This window comes from Chelonia mydas, chromosome 10 (assembly GCF_015237465.2).
Source record: "Chelonia mydas isolate rCheMyd1 chromosome 10, rCheMyd1.pri.v2, whole genome shotgun sequence".
Classification (NCBI taxonomy): Eukaryota; Metazoa; Chordata; order Testudines; family Cheloniidae; genus Chelonia; species Chelonia mydas.
Window position 1 is genome coordinate 43,664,021 of NC_051250.2, and position 19,852 is coordinate 43,683,872.

Below are 19,852 nucleotides of genomic sequence, written 5' to 3' on the forward strand. Positions count from 1 at the left end.
AGCTACTCCAGTGCCAGCAGGGGGATATGCAGGAGTGTTGGTGGGGGGGATGTCAGTCACTCAACCAGCAGGGGAGTGCTGGGGGTGGGGTAGGTGGGGAGGGTGTCAGCCACCCAGGGTGTGTCACAGCTTGGGGTGACATCACCCCAACATTGGCACAATGTGGTAGTCCTGCCAGATAAATCTGCCGGAGAGAGTGAGCCTAGTTCAGACACGTGGTCCCCAGCCGTGGCTCTTATCCCATGATATCAAAGTATATAAATTAGCCACTGGTAGCAGGCACCCCCTGGCAGTCCTCCTGTTCGAGGGGCATGCGAGGTGTGGTGGTGCCCTGTGCCTGACCCTCTCCTTCCCGCAGCGACCCCAGCGAGGAGGAGGAGCAGGGGAAGAAGGGGAAGAAGAAGAAGCCGCAGCACGAAGGGAAAGGGGGTTCCGAGTCCTCTTGGGAGGAGGGCAGCGTCTCGGAGAGCAGCTCATCCGAGTCGGACTCCGGCTCCGAGGCAGAGGAATCCCAGTCAGAGCCGGAGAGCAAGAGGAGAACCAAGGTGAGGGGACGGGCTGGGCGTCCAGGGAGGGGCTTGCTGCCGCTGAGCCCTGGCACCACCCATCTGCCCTGCAGAGGTGGGCCGGGGCTCCCATGCACTGGGATGGGACTCAGCTCCTACCCCTCTCTGAGCATCCTGCACCAAGGCTCCCCGTGCTAGTGCTGAGCTGGGCCCAGTGATGAGCTGCCAAAATCTTAACAACGGGTTCCCTCCTCACCCCACGAGGGGGTTGTTGCCCACCTCCGCCCCCCAGGACTCCTGCCCCATCCACCCCTGTCCCCTGACTGCCCCCAGAACTGGGCAGGAGGGTCTCGTGGGCCACCGTAGTGGGTGCCCGCCCCACCCCTAAGAGCCAGAGGAACCTGCCAGGGGGCAGGATGGGGAGTCCCAGAGGTGCTTACCTGGTGCAGCTCCCAGGAAGCATCTGGCAGGTCCCTCTGGCTCCTAGGGGCAGGGGAGCGTAGCTAGTGGGGAGCAGGGGGAGCAGCTGCTCCCCCACTGATCACATCAAAAGTGGCGCCTTAGGCGCCGACTCCCTGGGTGCTCCGGGGCTGGAGCACCCACTGGGAAAATTTTGGTGGTGCAGAGCATGCACCGGCAGCTCCCCGCCCCAAGCCCGGCTCCAGATCACCTCACCTCTGCTGCGCCCCCCCCTCAGCTTCCCGCGAATCAGCTGTTCGGCGGGAAGCCTGGGAGGGCTGAGAAGCAGGCGGCGGCTTCCCGCTCAGGCTGAGGGTGGCGGAGGAGAGCTGGGGCAGGGAGCGGTTCCCCTGCGCGCCCCCCCCCAGGTTACCTGCTGCCACGCAGGCAGCCCTCCTCACCCCCCCTCCACCCCCCCGGCTCACCTCCACCTCCCTAGGCCTGAGCAGGAAGCCGCCGCTTGCTTCTCAGCCCGCCCCAGCTTCCCGCGCAAACAGCTGATTTGCGGGAAGCCTGGGGGCAGCGGCGAAGCAGAGCAGGGAGGAGGTGGAGGCGAGCTGGGGCCGGGGGTGGGGCAGGAAGCTGCCGGTGGGGGCGCACCCACCATATTTTCCCTTTGGGTGCTCCCAGGGCTGGAACACCCATGGAGTTGGTGCCTAAGGTGCCACTTTTGGCCGGTTAATTTAGAAGCCCTTTTAGAACTGGTTGTTGGACAACCGGTTCTAAAAGGGCTTCTAAATTTAACAACCGGTTCTAGCAAACCGGTGCAAACTGGCTCCAGCTCACCACTGGCTGGGCCTCTCAGGGCCCTGTGCTCCTTTCCCAGCCCTCTGCCCGCACCCCGCCTGCTGACAGTCATACTGCCCCGGCTCTGTCCTCTCTTGCAGCCTCCCAGCAGCAAACCAACTCCAAAGGACGCCAGGAAAGGGACGAAGGAGATCTCCTTGCTGGACCTGGATGACTGTGAGTGTCGCTGCCCCATGGCTCATCCCCACTGCACTATGGGCTGGAGGGCTGGAGCTGGGGAGAGTCAGGGAGACTTCTCTTGACACCTTCCGTCCATCTCCCCATCTCTCCTCTGCTTTGCTACCATTTCTCCTCCTCCCTGTTTGGAACTGTAGCTTCCCTGCCTGCCTGCTGCCTGGCTCTCGTGGGAGTCAGTGGTGGCATTTGTCCCATGGGGGCCTGTAACGATGCTGGTTCTGGTGGGACCCAACTGAGAGTGCCAGTTCAGGACAAACTGCTTAAAGCAGGGCAGTTACAGCCCAAGGCTGGGGTTTCTGTGCACTCCAAGGCAAACCAAACCAGCCAGACAGAGAGGACTTTGGTCTCACCCCACTGGCTAACCACAAGTCACACAAGCAATTCCCTTAGACACTCCAGTTTCCCAGTATCACCACCAGTGCCACTCATTATGGGGACAGATGGTTATGAAAACCAATACCCCAGGAAAAGAAAAGAGGTTCTCTCGATCCCAAAGGACCAAGCCCCAGACCCAGGTCAATATACAAATCAGATCTTACCCACAAATCACGCTGTTGCCAATCCTTTAGAATCTAAAATCTAAAGGTTTATTCATAAAAGGAAAAAGATACAGATGAGAGCTAGAATTGGATAAATGGAATCGATTACACACAGTCGTGGCAAAGTTCTTGGTTCAGGCTTGCAGCAGCGATAGAATAAACTGCAGGTTCAAATCAAGTCTCTAGAGTACGTCCACAGCTGGGATGGGTCTTTCAGTCCTTGGTTCAAGGCTTCAGTGTAGCAAAGTCCCTCCAGAGGTAAGAAGCAGGACTGAAGACAAGATGGAGGAGCTGCAGCAGCTTTTTATGTTCTCTTGCCAAGTGGTCTTTCTTTCTTTGTCCCAAAGAGAAGCCATCCATCACATGGCCTGGAAAAACCTCAGAGTTTGGTCCATAGGCATGTCCCTGCATACCTTGCTGAGTCCCAAGGCGTGTCTGCCTTCTCTCAATGGGTCAGCTGTATAGCTGATGGTCCTTAATGGGCCATCAAGCAGGCTAGGCAGAGCTGACACCAACTTGTCTGGGGTGTCACCCAGAAGCATAGCACAAGTTTGAACTACAGACAGTATAGAACCAATATTCATAACTACAAAAATGATACACACACGTAGACAGCATAATCATAACCAGTAAACCATAACCTTGTCTGAGACACCTTATTTGACCCCCTTTATACAAGATTTGGTGCCACTACAGGACGTTGGTTGCAACCATGTTCTATATGGTCCCAGTTCAAGTCAATAACTTGAGAGGGCTCCCTGAAAAGCTCAGTTTTGGGGGCCCTATCTGGGAGGAAGATGGGGACAGTGGGGGACACAGGAGGTAGCTCCCCCCAGAGCCTGTCCTATCCCCACCTCCTCCTGCCTGTGCCTGGCTCCTGCTCCCAGCTGGGGGCTCTGCTGTCCAGGAGGTCCTGCTACTCAGGTCTGGCTCCACCTCTGTGTCCTCCCTGTGCTCCCCTGCCTGCTCCTAGACTGTAGCATCCCTGCACTGACCCACCTCTGAGCACCCCTCACCGAGGCCTGGGACTGGCACGTGGCAACCTGGAGGATGCTCTGCAGGGGAGGGAAAGGGGCCACCTGGCACTGCAGGGGAGCACAGGGACCGGAGCCGCTGGCAAAGGCCTTCCATTTGGCCCACCAGGCATCAACTGTTCCTTCCTGCTCCCCATTGGGGTTTCTGCTGCTATGTGGCTCCAGCTGGCCCTAGGCAGAGTTGGAGCCAGGCAGCGGGGCCATCCTTACAGCGGACCCCCAGCAGGGAGCCAGGGGGAGCATCTGATGCCCAGTGAGCCAAATAGAAGGCCCTTGTGGGACAAATCTATCTTTCAGGGAGCCCTCTGGGACTGCAAAGGGGGAATGTGCCTCATGCCACCACTGCAGTGGGTTAGTCTGTTCTCACTCCCATGGTGGGGAGAGGGGTGTGCAGCAAAGACACAGGGACTCTCCTTGGGACAGACTTTGAGGACAGGGGCAGTGTCACACTCAATGTGTGCACAGGACCCCAGGTGTCCCTTATGGCCCAAGAACCCTTTAAGAGCAGATGTCCTGGGAAATGTGGCTTTTCGGGGAAGGAATGAGCAAAGGATGAGACAACCCCCTTCAGGAAAAGCCTGAGCTCCGTGTGGGGAAGTTGGAGGCTGAGACAAGACTCTGAGGGGTGCCCTAGAGGCTGTGGAGCAGCTTGGCTCTGTTGTGGGGTCCTGCGTTTGGTGACAGAGTGAGCCCCAGGGAAGGAGACCAGAAGAGGCTGGATGAGTATGACTAGATTTTGTAGCAGCATAGTCTAGTGGTTAGAGAGGGACAGGGAGCCAGGACTCCTGGGTTCCAATTTCTGCCTGTCCTTATGACTTAGAGTGCAACCAGTTGTTGTTGTTTGTTGTTGTTGTAGTAACCCTTCATCCTAATACAGCACTTTCCATCCCTAGATCTCAAAGGGCTTCACAGAGGAGGGCAGTATCATTATCCGCTTTTACAGATGGGGAAACTGAGGCACAGGTCAGGGAAGTGACTTCCCAAGGTTGCCCAGCAGGCCAGTGGCTGAGCTGGGAATAGACCTCTGCTCTTCTTAGTCCACTGCGAGATGTAACTAATGTCTCCTCGGCCCTGGCCTAATCATCATTGCCTGCAAAGCACTCTGGGACCTTTGCATGCTCTAAAGGGGTGGCGCCCATGTCATTGCACGGGGAGGGAGTGCTTATGCATATAGTTCTGATATCCCACCCATTGGGCTCACGAGCTGCCTGCTGATTGGTTCTTCATAGCTGTGTGATCTGTCCATGGTGCTGAGGGAGCCTTGACATTTCACGGCTACAGATGCTGGGAGCGTGTTCTTCTTCAGGTGCCTAGGCCTTGCCCAGCCCTCTGTACAGGGGAGGAATTTCACCTAGTGTCCCTAATTCCCACCCTCCTTTCTCTCAGTTTTTGAGTGGGCACCTGGGATCCAGGCAGGAGAGAAACTCCCCCATGGGAATTCACCCTCCAGGACCTTGGGAAACCGATCTCTAGTTAAGGAGAAAAGAGCCACATTCTAAGACGAGTGAGCCCATCCCACAAAAATAGCACAAGAGTCTACCCCGGCCCCATAATTGTGCTGTGTGGTGTTGGCCCACGTAGGTCAGGTTGGGTTTGTCCCTGGGTGTCCAGGATGATGGAGAGTGGCCTGTGGAAAGTCTGACTAATAAGCTAAAGACTCTGACATTGCAGCCCTGTGGGCCAGGGGCCAGCTTTTGGTTCTGTGTTTGTGCAGCACCTAGCACTCCCAGGCTACCGGAGTACAACTAAATGACTGTGATTCTGATCTATGAAAAATGTTGGCACAAATAATTTTTGGTTTGGATTTAATCTAAATTGACCAAAACCTGAACAATTTTTTTGTGTTTTGGTTGCTGAGAATTGAAATTTCTGTGTAAAAACAAAAAAAAATTGGTTGCCAGAAACTGACACATTAAGTTGTTTAGGGTTTGTGACAAAACCCTACAGTTTCTGATGGAAATGGATTTTTTGTGTGTGAAAATATCTGGTTCTGTCACCAAAGAAAAAGCTGTTTTCTGTCAAAAAAAATTATTTCAGTGGAAAGTTTTCAGCCAGTTCGAATTAACGATCCCCTGCTTCTCTCTGGCCAAGAATGTCAAAGCACGTTACAAATACTAATAAATCCTTCCCCAATCCCCCAGGGAGGCCTACAGGCAGCATTGCCTAGTGGCTAGGCCTGGGTTCTAGTCCTGGTTCTACACTGCTTTGCTGGGTGACCTTGGACAGTCTCTTCGCTCTGTGCCTCAGTTTTCCCATCTGTAAAATGGGGGTGATGCTACCGATCACCTTTGTTAAGTGCTTGGATGAAAAGTGCCCCATTGAACTGATGGGGAAACAGAGGCACTGAGGAAAACCTGATTTGCCCATGGTCACCAGCAGAGCTGGGAATAGAGCCCAGATCTCTTGCTTCCCCTGCTAGAGCTTCACCCACAGAGCCACCCTCACTCTCAAGGGGTGGTGAATTGGGTCTCCGCCCTCTCTGTGTTCCCGTCACAAAACCACTCTCCCAGCTGGCCTCGAACTCCATTGTCGGGCAAGGGAGCGGGGCTGAGGAGCGAGCGCTACCTGGAGACGGAGCTGCCCTCTCAGTCCTAGCGCCCCATCCAAGGCAGGGCTGGGTGGTTCAGCGGGCACTAGCCTTGCCACCTACTGTGCTGTGGCTGCTGGGCTGGGCCTGGCACCTTTCAGCACCACTGAGGTGGCTTAAAGCAAAACCAAAGGCTCTGGGAAGCAGCAGAGCGAGCAGTGCCCCTGGGGCTGGGCTTGGGCCTGGATGAGACCTGCCCGAGGGGGCACCACGCTCAGCCCTGCTCTGCAGCTGGTTGTTTCATAGTCTGTATTCAGGGCAGTGCCCCACCCCCATGCCCAGCGGTTCCCAGACTCCCTGCTACCTCCTGCAGTCTCATCAGGGGGCTGCCAGCCCAACCGGGCTGCTAACGGGGGCAGCAGAGGGCTCTGCTGGGCGTTCCTGGGTGTCCCGCTTTCCAAGCCACTGAGGGTGGGGTCGTGTCCCCCCCAGGCTCTGGGCCATACCTGCACAATCCCCTCCACCCCCAACACTGACGGGACGGGAGAACAAACCCCAGGCATCAGGAGACTCGTAACCCATGACACCCTTCCCAGCCCCACTTGTCTGGTCCTGCCAGGCTGGGCTGGGCTTTCGACAGTCCTGGCTACCACTGATTCTTAACCCTTTGTTCCCCACTTGTCTCTGCCTTGCAGTCAACCCCGCTCCACCGCAGCCAGCCTCCTCCCCTGCTATCGTCTCCAGCAGCCTGGTGACTGACCTGGAGGGACTCACGCTGACCGACACCTCGCTGGTTCCTACTGTGAGTGACCCTGGTTCTTCATGCTGGGACGGCGGCCCTGTCGCTGGATCCCTCCTTCCAGAGCGCCGCGTAAGGAGGCCTAGAAAGCCGCAGTGAGGTCTCCCCTGCACTGCACTATGCGGGGGGATTCCCCCGCTGCGCCCCCACTTGAGGGGGACTGGGAGTTAGTGATGGGGCAGCAGGTAGGCCCTGGGGTCCCTTCAGGAGAACTAGGCCACCCCAAGAGCATAGGCATGGGAAGTAGGAGTGTGGGGGTGGTTTCGCATTCGGCTTCCTGGCCACTGGCCCTGCTCCCCTGCTGCCCAGAGTCCTGGCTGCCTGCCCCGCTGCTGGCCCTCACTGCCACTCGGCTGCCAGTCCTGTGCCTGGGGGCTCTGCTGCCAGCCCAGGCTCCCGCTCGGCCCCTGCCCCCCAGGGCTCCACTGCTGGCTCCAGGGTCCCGGCCGCCAGCCCCGCACCTGCCCCTAGCTGTGGCCCTAGCCTCCACCACCTTAGCCCTGTCCGCGTCCCCCCCTCCCAGAGCCATGGCCCTGCTCCCAGCCCCAGCTCTAGGGGGCGGTGAGGGGCGTGGACAGGGGTAAGAGGGGTGCAGCTCAGCACCCCCACTCCAAAAACTGTTCCAGCGTCACGGCTCAAGAGGGGGAAGAACTTGCAAGCCCAGCCAGCCATCCAGAGTCCTGCTCCCCCAGCCCAGGGCCTCAGGCATCTGCAGGTAGCGATGGAGGTAGGACCGGCTCCTGAAGTGATTCCTTCACTTCCCCTGCCTCGGAGCATAGGGATCGGCTCATCGCTGCTCCCCAGCCTGCATCTCGCCCTTGGCATGTGCCAACGGCCTTTTTCCCTCCACCCAGATGCTCAGCCCCGCATTCAGCACTGTGAAGACCTACGAGCTGCTGCACCGCATGGCGGGCGAGGGGCTCTCGGTGGAGTACTACTTCAACCGGCAGCCCTTCCCCCCCGACCCCCACATGGTGGCCGTGCAGATCCAGTTCTCCAACAATACAGAGTCGGAGGTGAAGAACCTGCGGGTCAGCGAGCCCAAGCTGCTGTCCGGGATGCGAATCCAGGAGTTCCAGGAGATTGGTAAAGCCAGCTGGCCTTGGGCTGGGATGACGGGGCTCCCAAAGGCAGGCTCACTCTCTCAGGGCTGCAGCCAGGGGTGCTCATGCAGCGAGTCGGTGGCGAAGCCTGGCTCTGCCCACTGAGTGAGGCTCCCTGGCGTGGTGCACGTTCTGGGCTTTGCAGGACGCGGGCTTCACACTGACCAGCGGGAGCCCAGGTGGCCAGCCCCTCCCGCTGCCAGGGCCAGGCTGCAAGCCCCTCAGCTAGGCTGTTGCCACCAAATACTCTGTGTTGGGCATGGGGGGCCAGCTGCTCAGTTGTGGACCGAAATCAGGGGGGTAGGACAAAGAAGATGCCCCACGAAGCTGCCTGCCTGGGACACGATCCTGGGCCCCTCTGCCGACATGTGCTGCAGCTGCTGTCTCCTAGGAGCCATTTTGGGGAGGACTAGAATGGGGCCCTAATTGTCACCCAGGCACACTGTATAGGGGGGGGAGGGGTGGTCAGGGGTAGTGGTGTCTTTACCTGCACCCCAGTTTGTCATGGGATGGGGGATGGATCCTCACCCCACTGGCACTGGCCTCTCCCAGGCTGCCCACCTGGGAGGTCCCAGCTGGAAGCCCCCGGTCAGCCGTACTGGCCTGAGCACTTCTAGGTGGCTGAACCCTCCCCCAAAGTGAGCAGCGTTCCTCCCTCGGGGCCCTGTGGGCGGAGTCACAGGCTGGGGGCTGCACATGCACCCTCTGGACACCTCCCCACCGACCTCGTAGGCTTCCTGGAAGGACCTGGCCTGAGGTGTATGTGCAGCAGGGAGCTGGCTAAGGCCATTGCAGTTCATGCATCACAGACGGGGATTCCCCTTGGCTCCCTTCCGGAGTCTGAGGGGATTCCATGACTGTGTGCATTGCCAGCCTGGCCCAGCCCAGGTGGAGACCGCTATGTCTGCAGTCACGCACTGTCCCTGTGTTTAGAGTCCTTAGCGCCCGGCGACACCGCCAACGTAATCATGGGCATCGACTTCTGCGACTCCACCCAGGCAGCCAACTTCCAGCTGTGGTGAGTTCCCTTCCCTGCCCCCCATGGGCACAGGCAGGAGTTACCCCTCTTAGCATGGCTCCAGGACCCTCATCAGCGCTCGGCTGGGCTGGTGTCGGATTCTTGGCCACAGATCCGGCCCGCCAGACACATCACCTTCGGACCCCGGGGCAGGGCTGTCTGCAGTTGCTCTGCCCCATTCATCTCAGTGGGGTGGTGGCTGTAGAGCCTAGTGGAGCTGTAATGGCAGGCATTCAGGTGTTACCAGTGCAGGGTGGCTTTGATTCCCCACGTGAGTCCACAGCAGAGCCATTCCAGCCCAAGTGCAGCTGCTTTGATCAGAGAGGGGGCTCACAAATGGGCCCTACAGGAAGCAGAGAAGGGTTCTTGTTCCTGGCCCCATCAGTCAGTGACTCCCACACCACCGGGGATTTGCTCCCTGGCGCAGCTTGGGAGTCCTCCCCCCACACCTTAGAAGGGAACTAAGGCAGGGCCTACCTTCTCTTAGGCAGCAGTGGGCACATAGCCTGTCACATGGCACCGCCTGGTACTGAGCTGTTGGGCTGCCCCACTGCCTGACATGGGAGAGCATGTGCTTTGGAACAGGGTGTCTAGTCCCATTCCCCAACTCCCCGCTGGTGCTAGTGTCTGTCCGGGGCGGATGAGCTCCTTCCTCCCTGCTGTCCAGAGAGCATCAAGGGCTGGGTGGTAACAAGCTGCTGCATTGGCTGCTGAGCGCTGGTGGGGTCTCCTTCTGACCCTCCCTCTGTGCCTCAGTTTCCCCACCCCTATAGTGGGGCAGTGGCACCTTCCCCCTTTGCACAGGGCTTTGGAGCGCTCTCGGAGGAGTGGCTGCCGCTGTTGGTGAGCTGGGCCTGGCATGCAGGGCGGAGCATGGTGGGGATTGACAGTTGCCCTCAACTCCCCGGGTTCAACCAGGCTGGGTCCTTCTCACTGTGGTGTGTTTCCTCCAGCACCCACTCACGCCAGTTCTACGTCTCCATCCAGCCACCGGTGGGAGAGCTCATGGCCCCAGTGTTCATGAGTGAGAACGAGTTCAAGAAGGAGCAAGGTGAGTGCTGATCGAGCGTGTTGATTGCCTTTAGAGCATCTGCAAAGCTCACCCTGCCGTGGGCACCCAGAGCCCGCTGGACAGCTCTCCTAGCCTTCTTCCCTGCCCTGCCCTGCTCAAGCAGGGAAGTCTCCAGAGTCCAGTGTCCCTGGCACACGGAGCAGGGTGAAAGACCTTGTGACCCCTTCCCTCCCCACCTGGCCAATGACAGGTCCAGGCCTCACTGGCTCACCTGGCCTGATCCCACACCAGGAGGTGCTGACTGGCTGCAGCCATCTCCCATTCTGCCTAGACTGAAAAGGGGGTTTGGTGGCTGACAAGACTCCTGGCTCCTAGGCCAGTGCCCCAGGGCTGTGCACTGCGCATGGGCATCACTGCTTCCCCAGGAGAGCACAGCTGGGATCTCTGAGCCTGGGTGCGCTGGCTCCCTGCACCAGGGTGAGCCTGATCCAAGTCAATCTACTTCCATTGTTGCCCACTCCCTGGCTTTGATGAGCAGCGTTCCCCTGGGCACCACTTGACAGCCGTAGGCTCTGGATGCCGCAGATCTACCCCTGGTCAACGGGGGGAGCCAGATATGAGAGCCCAGACCAGCTGGGCGCATCCAAGAGGAGCGTTAGCTCAAGTCTCATTTTCTGCCATCACAACAGGGCCCCTATGGTAGCAGAGGCGGATTAAGGTTTCCTGGGGCCCTGGGCCAGAGCAAGTGGGGGGGCCTCTCCCTTCCCCTCCCCTTTCACTTCCTTTGCATGTGACCCTGCCTGTGGCCCCATCCCTTTCTGCCCTTTCCCCAAGGCCCTGCCCCTCTTCCACCCAGGGTACCCCCCCATTCTGCCCCCGCACTGCGGCCCCAAGACTAAAGAAGCTCTGTCCCCCAGCCACAGCCACAGTCTGCTGCAGAGAGTGAGAGTTCTCCTAGCCCCGGGGCCGCAGCGGGGAGTGAGAGCTCCTCCAGCCCCGGGGCCGCAGCGGGGGTCTTGGTGCTGGGGCTTCCCCTGCTGCCCCCCAGCTTCTGCTGGGGATGGGGTCAGGAGGGCACGGGGCGCTTACCTCGCCCCTGCACCCGCCCGGCGCTGCTGGGGAGCGGGGTCAGGGGTGCAGGGGGCTTCCCCCAGTGCGGACGCCAAGTAGTGGGCGCGGGCGGGAGTTTCCCTCAACCGGCCGTCTGTCGGGGAGCGGGGTCAAGAGGCACAGGGGTTTCCCCTACAGCCCCGCCTGCCCGACGCTGCTGCCCAGGAGCGGGGTCATGGCGCGGGGGCTTTCCCAACCTTTCCGGCGCTCCAGGGTCCCCCAACTGGCCAGGACCTCTGGGCACGGGCCCCGTAGGCCCCGTGGCTACTCCGCTGCTGCCTGGTAGCACCTCTCAGTTAATGCTTGTGTGACTTCTAGCCCCCGCCCCTGCAGCAACTTAGCACGGGGGGGCTCCCTGCACTGCACTTGGCGGGACTGTGCCAGTGGCTGATGTTAACACCAGTTTTATCCCCCTCTGCATCCTTGCTTTCCTTAGCACAGCTGTTAAGGACAGGTGCAGGTAAGTCGCAGCTCCAGGAGCTCCCAGAGGAGGAGCTGCTGCTGCCCCCTTACCTCCCCCACCAGCTGTAGCATTAGCTCTGCTGCCAGCCCCATAGTGAGTCCATGGCGGGGAGCTGCTCTCTAGATCAGCAAGCTAGCACTGTTTTAGCCCCCATCCCCAGCCTAGGGCCTGGCCTTGGAGATCGGGGCAGGACGGGGAGGAGGTGGCACAGCACTGCCAGAGGGCTCAGGAGGAGACCGGTTCCCAGGGCACCACGGAGCTCCCCCGGCAGTAAGGAGCATCAGGCAGAATCCAGAGGCCCACATCAACCAGGTCAAGGTGTGGGCCCGCCGTATTGGTGGTCACTTCCCCGGGGGGTTGGCTGGGATCAGGCAATACGATCCCAGCATCCAATGGGCCACCCTGCTATGAGCAGAGGGTGCCCAGAGCCAAGCAGAGCACTGTATGCTGGGCTGTGTCTCTGCGGGTGCAGGGCCCCTGTCGGCTCCGCAGGCTGCTCTGCCGCATTAGACAAGGGCAGCTGCAGCCTGCATTGCAGTATCCACGGTAAGCATGGCATTGCAGCTCCTCGGGGGGGCTACGGGTGGGTGCCCTCGGCCAGCTCCTGTCCCGCCCCCATCTCCCTCTGCTCAGTGCACATGCCAGGCTGCTCAGGTCACCTCCCCCCACCCTGCCGTTCTCACCATGCATCACCCTCCCACCCCCTTGCCTTACACTCACTGCCCCTTCTCCTCGAGGTGGAGCATCCAGCCACCGCTCTGCCTCCTCTCCTCCCTCCACAGGGCTTACATCTTCCTCCCGGCCTAGGATAACTCCCCGTTAATGTGAAGCCTGCCCCCACTCCCCACTGCGCCTGGTCTGGACCCTGGGCGCTGGCCCGTCTCTCGACCTCACTGTCCCTTGTGGCTCTGGACTCTCCTGGTGACTCCCCTGGGTCCATACGGGAGTGGCTGTGTGTGGTCACAGCTTGCCCTCTGGGCTGAGCCTAGTGGAGTCACGCCTCTAGGCCAGTGGTTCCCAAACTGGGGTTCGCAGAATGTTACAGGGGGTTCGCCAGAAACATTTCACTAATGGTGGCCAGAGGACTCCGGGCATTGGAGGCAGCAGGTGGGACCCGGTTGCAGGGCTGGCAGCCCGAGCCCCAGGAAGAGCGGGGCCGGGCAGTTGAGGCTGGCAGCCCGAGCCCCGGGGAGAGCGGGGCCAGGCAGTTGGGGCTGGCAGCCCGAGCCCCAGCAGTCAGCAGGACCTGCAGCCCGAGCTCAGTGGAGATCAGTTGACCAGGGCAGTCAACGGGATCCAGCAGCAGGAGGAATGCGGAGGAAATTTAAACTTAAGTCCCTGGAAATATTCATTTTTAGGAGGGGGTTCACGAGATTTCACAATTTAGTGAAAGGGGTTCGCGGGCTGTTAAACTTTGGGTACCACTGCTCTAGGCCAAGGCCTGACTCTTGGTGCTCAGGTGCCAGGTTCAGCCCCTGGCCCCGATATTGGTATGTAAATGGCTGGGAAAGCAGACATGCTCAGATACCACAGAGACGCTGCCCTGGTAGCATTCCCAATTCCCACCATCTCCCCCCTGAGCCTGCACTGGGGATGCTTCCAGCCACACTCTGCAGCCCCCCGAGGTTCAGAGGACCAGCCAGCATCCGGCACGAATGTTTGACCAGCTACCCTCCTGCATTGCAGCGTTTGGAGCTGTGCTCAGGAGCTGGGTCCCTGGTGTCCAAGTGGGGGCTTCCTGGCAGCACCTTTACCGTAAACATGAGCCCACAGTGCTGTGAGCTGGCCGCACTGGGCCGGAGCCTGCATTGACCCGTGACTGTGGCTTGCACGTGCTCCTGTTCTGAGTGCCGTAACACACCTCAGGCCCAACCATCCCCAGAGCCTGGCTCAGAGAGGGTGAGGAAGGTGGAGGAATTCTCCCCAGTGTGATCCCAAGGGCTACTCCTGTCTAATAGCTCACCTGGAAACAGGTTACAGATCAGCTCTGGGAACTCTCTGGGACGGGCCCAGGCTGGGGATGAGGGAAGCTCTGAGGTCAGATTTGAACCTCCTGAGGCTGCAGAATCTGCCTGGCAGTCCCAGGAGCTGGCCAGGACCCCCCAGCTCCTGCCTGACTGGTTGCATTACAGCAACCATGCTCAAGTCCCAGCCAGATCCTGAGAGCTGCAGGCAAGGAGAGCTCAGGTGCCTGTTCCACAATCCCCAGACTGGGGATGGGAAAGGTTTGATGGCAGAGGGATCTTCCCTCCTCTGCTGCACCCAGCTAGGCATCATGCTTTAGCAACAGAGAGTTCCCTGGGAGGCAGATACAGAGGAGCCCATGACACAAAAGGGTTAAATTCCAATAGATGTTTCTTGGCGCTCTCTGTTGGTGGCGGGTGGTAGAGCCACCACCTCTCATACCTGTGCTGCCATCATGGTGCGTCACTGCTCTGCACCATCAGTGCAATGTCAGGACCCTCAATCAACGTGAAGCTTTACACGCCCATGAGCTTGGGGTGCAAGATGCACCCAGGGCCCCCAGGGGGGTCTGACTGCAAATTGCAGGAGGGGCTTGGCCATCCCCCGCCAATCCCACCTGCCAAGGGGAGGGAGGAGCCCAGGGTCCCACGCTGTAAGCCAGCATCGCTCGGGTTCCCATACCAGCATGGCAATGGGGAGGCTGCTGGCATGTGCATTCCCAGGGCTCTTCCTGCTTGGTAAAGGAAGAGGCCCTTTGCTGAAGCATGGTCCCTCCAGCTGGATCATGGGGTGGGAGGTGCGATCCAAACTGGGCCATGGACAGAGCTCCAGAGCAGCTGGTGTTGGGGGTACAGGGGCGCAGAGAGAAGTGTGGGGAGCTAGAGGAGATTCATTTAATCGGTGCTGAGGTTCTGGGCAGGCAGCAACTCAGAGAGCCGTGGTGGGACATGGAGGAGTTTCCATCCTCCATGTATAGTTCTGCATCCGTGGGTATGTGTGCCCAGGCTCAGTGCAGCCTCTACCAGAGCTGAGTCTCATGGTTCCTGAGGCCATTGCTGGAGGCAGCTTTACAGCAATGCCCCCTAACAGTCAATCACCCACCAGCCTTGGAGCTGCACGCATCACCCCCTCAGGCCTGCCCCAGTCGAACAGGCTGGAGTTGGACTCCCCTGGGCTGTTTGGCGGCTCCTGTGTGGGGCTGGCTGCCTGCGCTGTTCCACTGGCCCACTGGGCTCGTTAGCCCCTCTCATTCCCACCCCCTCACTGGGAAGGGGTTTGCCTCTTTCTCCAAAAGCAGGACTTGCTGGGTGATGTCAGAATCCTGGTCGTATGCAATGGAAAAGGCCTGCTGCCCTGTCCAGTGCCTCTTCTGGGGCCAGTGCCAGATTGGTCCCTAGCATTAGTGTTGGACTAGGTGAAATGAGCAAGGGGGCTCCCGCCAGTTCCCCTAGGCTGCCCCATACGTCTCCCTAGGGCAAGTCCAGCCTCATGTCACCCCAATGTGCCAGCTAGGCCCCGCCTGTCCTGTCAGGAAGCCCCCCCCTCACCCCCCACCCCATAGCTGGCTGTAGCCGAGCTTGAGATATATAACGACTTTACTTTAACTACTTCTTTTTCTGCTCTGCTAGCTTTTTCTCCTGAACCAAATGGGTTTGTGGCCTATAGTGCCATGGCTGGCTCTGCTGCCAGCAGGCTAAGGTCAGACCTCCTGCAGCGGCAGGGGCTAAGCCGGGCACTGAGCAGCCAGGACAGAACTCCTGTCCTGCTGGACAACAGCGGGAGCTGGCTCGGTGTGTTGGGGGGTTGCCTTCCTTGTGAGGAGCTGCTGGTGGCTATTGCAGGAGGCTGGACAAGAAGGGCCCATGGTACAACGCTGCTCACTTGGAACGGGAGCGTTTCACAGCCACCCTGTGCTGGTTTAATGATGATTGTGTGACTTGGGCCTAGGGTAGAGAGTCCTGTTAGCACAGGGCGAAGGAGGGAATGCCCCCTTGCCCCCCCCCCCCCCATGGACAGTGCCTGCAGGACATGGCTGCACAAGATCCAGTAAAGCTAATGGCCTTTGAGCCATTTCTTGTGCAGTGTCAGAGCAATCTATGAGGAGCAGTTACAGTTCAGTGGGATCGGAGCCTGCGGCAAAGCTCCCCACTACAAACACTGCACTGTGGGGACTGGAACTCTGGACCCAGACCCGGCCTTGGGGGTCTGGGATTCAACCGTCCCAGAGATGAGCTCACGCGGGAGCCCCAGACAGGGTTCAACTCTCTGACTTCATTCAATAACAGGTTGTGGCCAGCCAGTGCAGGAGGCCCAGCCCAGTGTCAGAACCAACATGGGCAGGGCCTGGGGAGCTGGCCTGCCCTAGGGAGGGCATGACACCCCCAGCCAGTGCATGAAGTGCTCCTGGGCTCACTGCCACTCCTTCTCAGGCACTGCGGGGGTTTTCAGGCCTTTTAGGACCCCAGGGCTTGGGGTGAATTGGGAGGAGCCCCCAAGGGACTATCTCTCCCAGCCCCTGTGAACAGGGACTCTGTGGCCCTCCTGGTTCTCGTTCCATTGATGTAGTACATAGGTAGTATCCCTTTAAATAGTTTGTGGACCTTCTCGTGGCACTCACTGTGTTGTGTGTTTGAAATCAGCTGGAGCAGCAGGGTGTGCCCTTAGGCCTGGCGCAGGTATAGTTAGCACACACTAACAGGAATTTTTCACCCATCCTAGCCCATTATGAAACAATTCTTTAACCAATCAGACCCCACCGCATTCCTCAATTTACACCTTGCAAAATCAGTTGTGTATCAAACACAATCGAAGAACCAGACGGAGACCCTACAGATAAACAATAGCGAAGTAGAGACCATAAAGGCCAAACCATAGAAGTAGAGAGTTCACAGTCGGAACTGTTGAGAAGTGGCTCCTTGCCACCAGACAGTTTTCTTTAGCCACCTGAAGATCTGTTTCTCTGGCGATAGCGGGTGCTATTAGGATAGGAGCGCCTTCTGAACAATCCCCTGTTATGCTGGTGTGATGCACTGTAGATGGAACGTGAGGATGTGACTCTGTGTCAGCTCTGCTTACTGCAGGAAAAGGCCTCAGCCCTGGGAGCACAGGGAGGGACGGAGCCGTCCCACCCCGCTGGGGCAGTCTGCTGGAGCCCCATTGATCCCTCTGACACCAGGCGTCCCAGAGAGAGGGAGCTGGTGCCCTCTGCTGGACACACAAGAGTGCACGAAGTTGTCCTCTGCTCCCTGCGTGGTTTTCGTCCTTGTTGCCGAAGGCGCAGCCCTGCCTCCTCCAGCCGCTGCAGGGAGGGTCCTCGGGCAGCTCAGCCCTGCCATTCGAATCAGGGAAGGTGCCTGTCTCAGGGGGCTGGACGCAGCCCTGGCCACATCCATCCTTTAAACTGGATCAGCCACACAGACGGCTCCGCCCAGCCCTTTGCGGAGCTGCCCCAGGCTGACCCCCCCAATCCCCTTTCCAGGCAAGCTGACAGGAATGAGTGAGATCATGGAGAAGCTGACGCTGCCAGACAAATGCCAGAGCGACCACACGATTGTCCAGCGAGTGACGGCGGCCGCCAACGTCAGCCGTGTGCCCTGCGGAGCAGACAATGAGTACAGGTGGGGGGACCCCGATCTACACACACAAGTCCCAACTGCTGGAGCTGAAAGGAGCAGCCCTGGTAGCCCAGGCTGGAGCAGGTTCCCTCTCTGAGCCAGCCACCCCTAGGGGGAGACAGCACCACACCGAGGGGCTGTGGTTACAGAGGGGCTGTGGCCAGAGCCCCTGTTGCCCCATTGGGAAACAGGCAGGCACTGGCTGGGGCAGGTCCATGTTCTACTCATTCGCCCTCCCTGATCCTGCCGGTGCCACTCTGGGACCCGCCAGCTCCTGGTGCCTTTGGCTGCCGGTTCCTGGGCTAGATTAGTACCAGGGGACACTGTTGTAAAGTGGATGTGACGCTGGCATGCTGCTTGTGGCAGTCCCTTGTCCGGACAGGGGCTCCAGGCTGCGGCCCAGCTCCCCCGTGGTTTGCAAGGCAGCTCTGTGGTCAGCGGGTCTGGCCACACCAGGTGGGTGAACGGAGCAGCCGTCGGCGGGAAGTCTCTGCCCCCAGTGTGCCCCTTCCGGCGCTATGCAGGCGCAAGGGCTGGCTAAGGCCCAGTGCAGAGGCACAGGCTGTGGCTGCCTCAGGGCCGCCTCTTCCGGTACTGGGCTGCAGCCCCGGGGATGAGCGAGAGCGGCACAGCTGGGCGTTGCCCTAGGCCAGCGCTTTCACACCCGCTCCTTTCCCATGGGCAGGTTCGCTGCCAAGACGGTGACCAGCGGGAGCCTCGTCCTCATCACCTTGGAGCAGAAGGAAGGAGCCAGGGCCCACCTAACCGTCAACAGTGAGAAGATGGTGATTGGCACCATGCTGGTGCAGGACATTAGCCAAGCCTTGGCACAGTGACCAGGAGGCTGCTGCTCCTCCCCATCCCCCCGCAGCCTGTGAACAGCACCCTGCCCATTCCCACCGAGATCCCCCCTCCGCACTTTCCGTTGTCCACATCTCAGCCCCCCTCCACTGGCTGGCAGCAGTGACAGACAGACCTGCTCCTCCCACCCCTTTCTGCGGCCTGGGAACTGGGACGGGATGCTCCCGGCTGTCCGTAGCCCCCCTCTTCCCATCCCCCCCACCTCCCCACCCCTGGTGCACAGCCACTGCCCTGGAAGTTTTTGCTCCCCCCGAGACCTGGCTGCGTCCCTAAGGAGCAGGGGATGAGAGAGGGGAGCAGATGAAGGCTGCTGAGCTTGGGAGTGGGTACCGGAGCAGCAGCCAACGGAGGGCGAGCCCTGCTGGTGCCCTAGCAGTGTGGCCATGGTCCCTGTGCCGTGAAGTCACTCTGTGCCGGTCTCGCTGTAGCTCTATTTATTATGACCAGGAACCTCAATACAATCCCTTGGAAACTGCCCCGTTCCCCAGCTCTGCCTTGTGTGTGGAATCATTCCTCCAGCCCCCGGTGGGTCTGCCCAGGTGCCCATCCCACTCAGGCTCGGCAGCCTCTCCAGTCCCAGCTGGCTGGCAGCTGGCCCTGTAATGTAGGCCCCAGTCTAAGGGGGTGGCGAGGCTGTCACCTCTCGGCACAGCCTTGCTATGGGAGCAGGTGGGGGCCTTAGCGTCCTGATCTGCAAGATCCAGCGCCTGGGGCCCTGCTGGCAAACACCCTGGAGGAGAGATGCCATGGAAATACCATGCTGCTTGGAGTGAGCCTAGCACAGGAGGGGAGGGGAGGGGAGGTCCAGAGAGCCCCTCTGCCACCTCCCCTGGGCTTGCAGAGGGTAGGAAGGGGCAGCCGACCCTAGATCAGTGCTCCGCATGGGTGATGCCACTTTGCATCACTGCCAGGAGGAGATGGAAGAGTCCGCAGGCCTCTCTGCATCTAGGGAAGGGTTCTCTGCGCTTTCCGCTCTGAAGAGCCCTGCCCTGGCCTTGGCCCAGCCCCGCCCTCCAGCCAGTGCAGCCGTCAGGCCTGCAGAGGGGGTCCTGGGAGGGAGGGGCAGGAATGCAGTGGGGAAATGAGGCCTTGGCACTGCAGAGCTCAGGGCAGGGGGGTGGGGAGAGCCCCTGTGTTCGCTAGCCCCCCTCAGTGACATAGCCATTCAATACGCCAGCCATACACCAAGTGCACCTCCCCCAACACTGCAGCTGCCTCTGGGGAGCAGGCTAGTGGCCTGTAAGCACAACACGGTGACCCTACATGGCAGCTCCGCACAGGGAGAGGGGAATCCCCGTTAACAGCAAGCTGCAGCGAGGGCCCCACTCTTCACCAGGGAGCAGCCCCCCACTGCAGGGATCTCCATGGGGCCAAGTGAAGGGCCCAGCTCAACCAAACTCCAGCTCATCCTGCCCAGGCCCCGCTCAGCCAGCCTGGCCTCAGTCCCTCCTGGCACTCTGGGGCGGTTTGTGGGCCAGTCCCTCTGGAGGCCACTCAGTGGCGTGATTCCTGTTGCCCAGCTGCAGCCAAGAGGCGAGGCTAATCACCCTGCAGGTGGGGCAGGAGGACTGCCCCCTGGAGGGGGCAGATTTTTGGATCTGCTGCTACAGTCTTCTTCGGCGCCACGTACGGGAGTATGATGGTGCAGTGCAGGGAGAGGCTGGGCAGTCAGCACTCGTGGTGAGGTGCCACCCAACTTGGGCCCAGCCCAGCACCTCGACCCAACCCTGCCCCATGAAGCTGGGGGGAGCCTGGGCCCTTTCTTAGGGGTTCTCAAGGGTGGGCACCAGGTTGGCGTGGGGTTACAGTGCCCACACCATGTTCCCAGGAGGTTGGCAGTGGGACAGGGAATCTTTCA

General features: G+C 59.9%; 1 protein-coding gene across 6 annotated transcripts in view; it reads left to right on the forward strand.

Moving 5' to 3' along the window:
• The window catches only part of AP3B2 (adaptor related protein complex 3 subunit beta 2), a 63,950-nt gene extending 45,481 nt beyond the window's left edge, over positions 1-18,469 (forward strand). For all 6 annotated transcript variants that reach the window (XM_037911205.2, XM_037911204.2, XM_037911203.2 and 3 more), the window contains 8 exons: positions 359-545; positions 1,853-1,928; positions 6,745-6,851; positions 7,703-7,934; positions 8,885-8,969; positions 9,923-10,020; positions 16,998-17,136; positions 17,819-18,469. In XM_037911205.2, coding sequence (XP_037767133.1) covers positions 359-545; positions 1,853-1,928; positions 6,745-6,851; positions 7,703-7,934; positions 8,885-8,969; positions 9,923-10,020; positions 16,998-17,136; positions 17,819-17,969 — 1,075 coding nt within the window. In that variant the 3' untranslated portion in view covers positions 17,970-18,469. The remainder of the gene's footprint in view (positions 1-358; positions 546-1,852; positions 1,929-6,744; positions 6,852-7,702; positions 7,935-8,884; positions 8,970-9,922; positions 10,021-16,997; positions 17,137-17,818) is intronic.
• Positions 18,470-19,852: the final 1,383 nt, after the last annotated feature.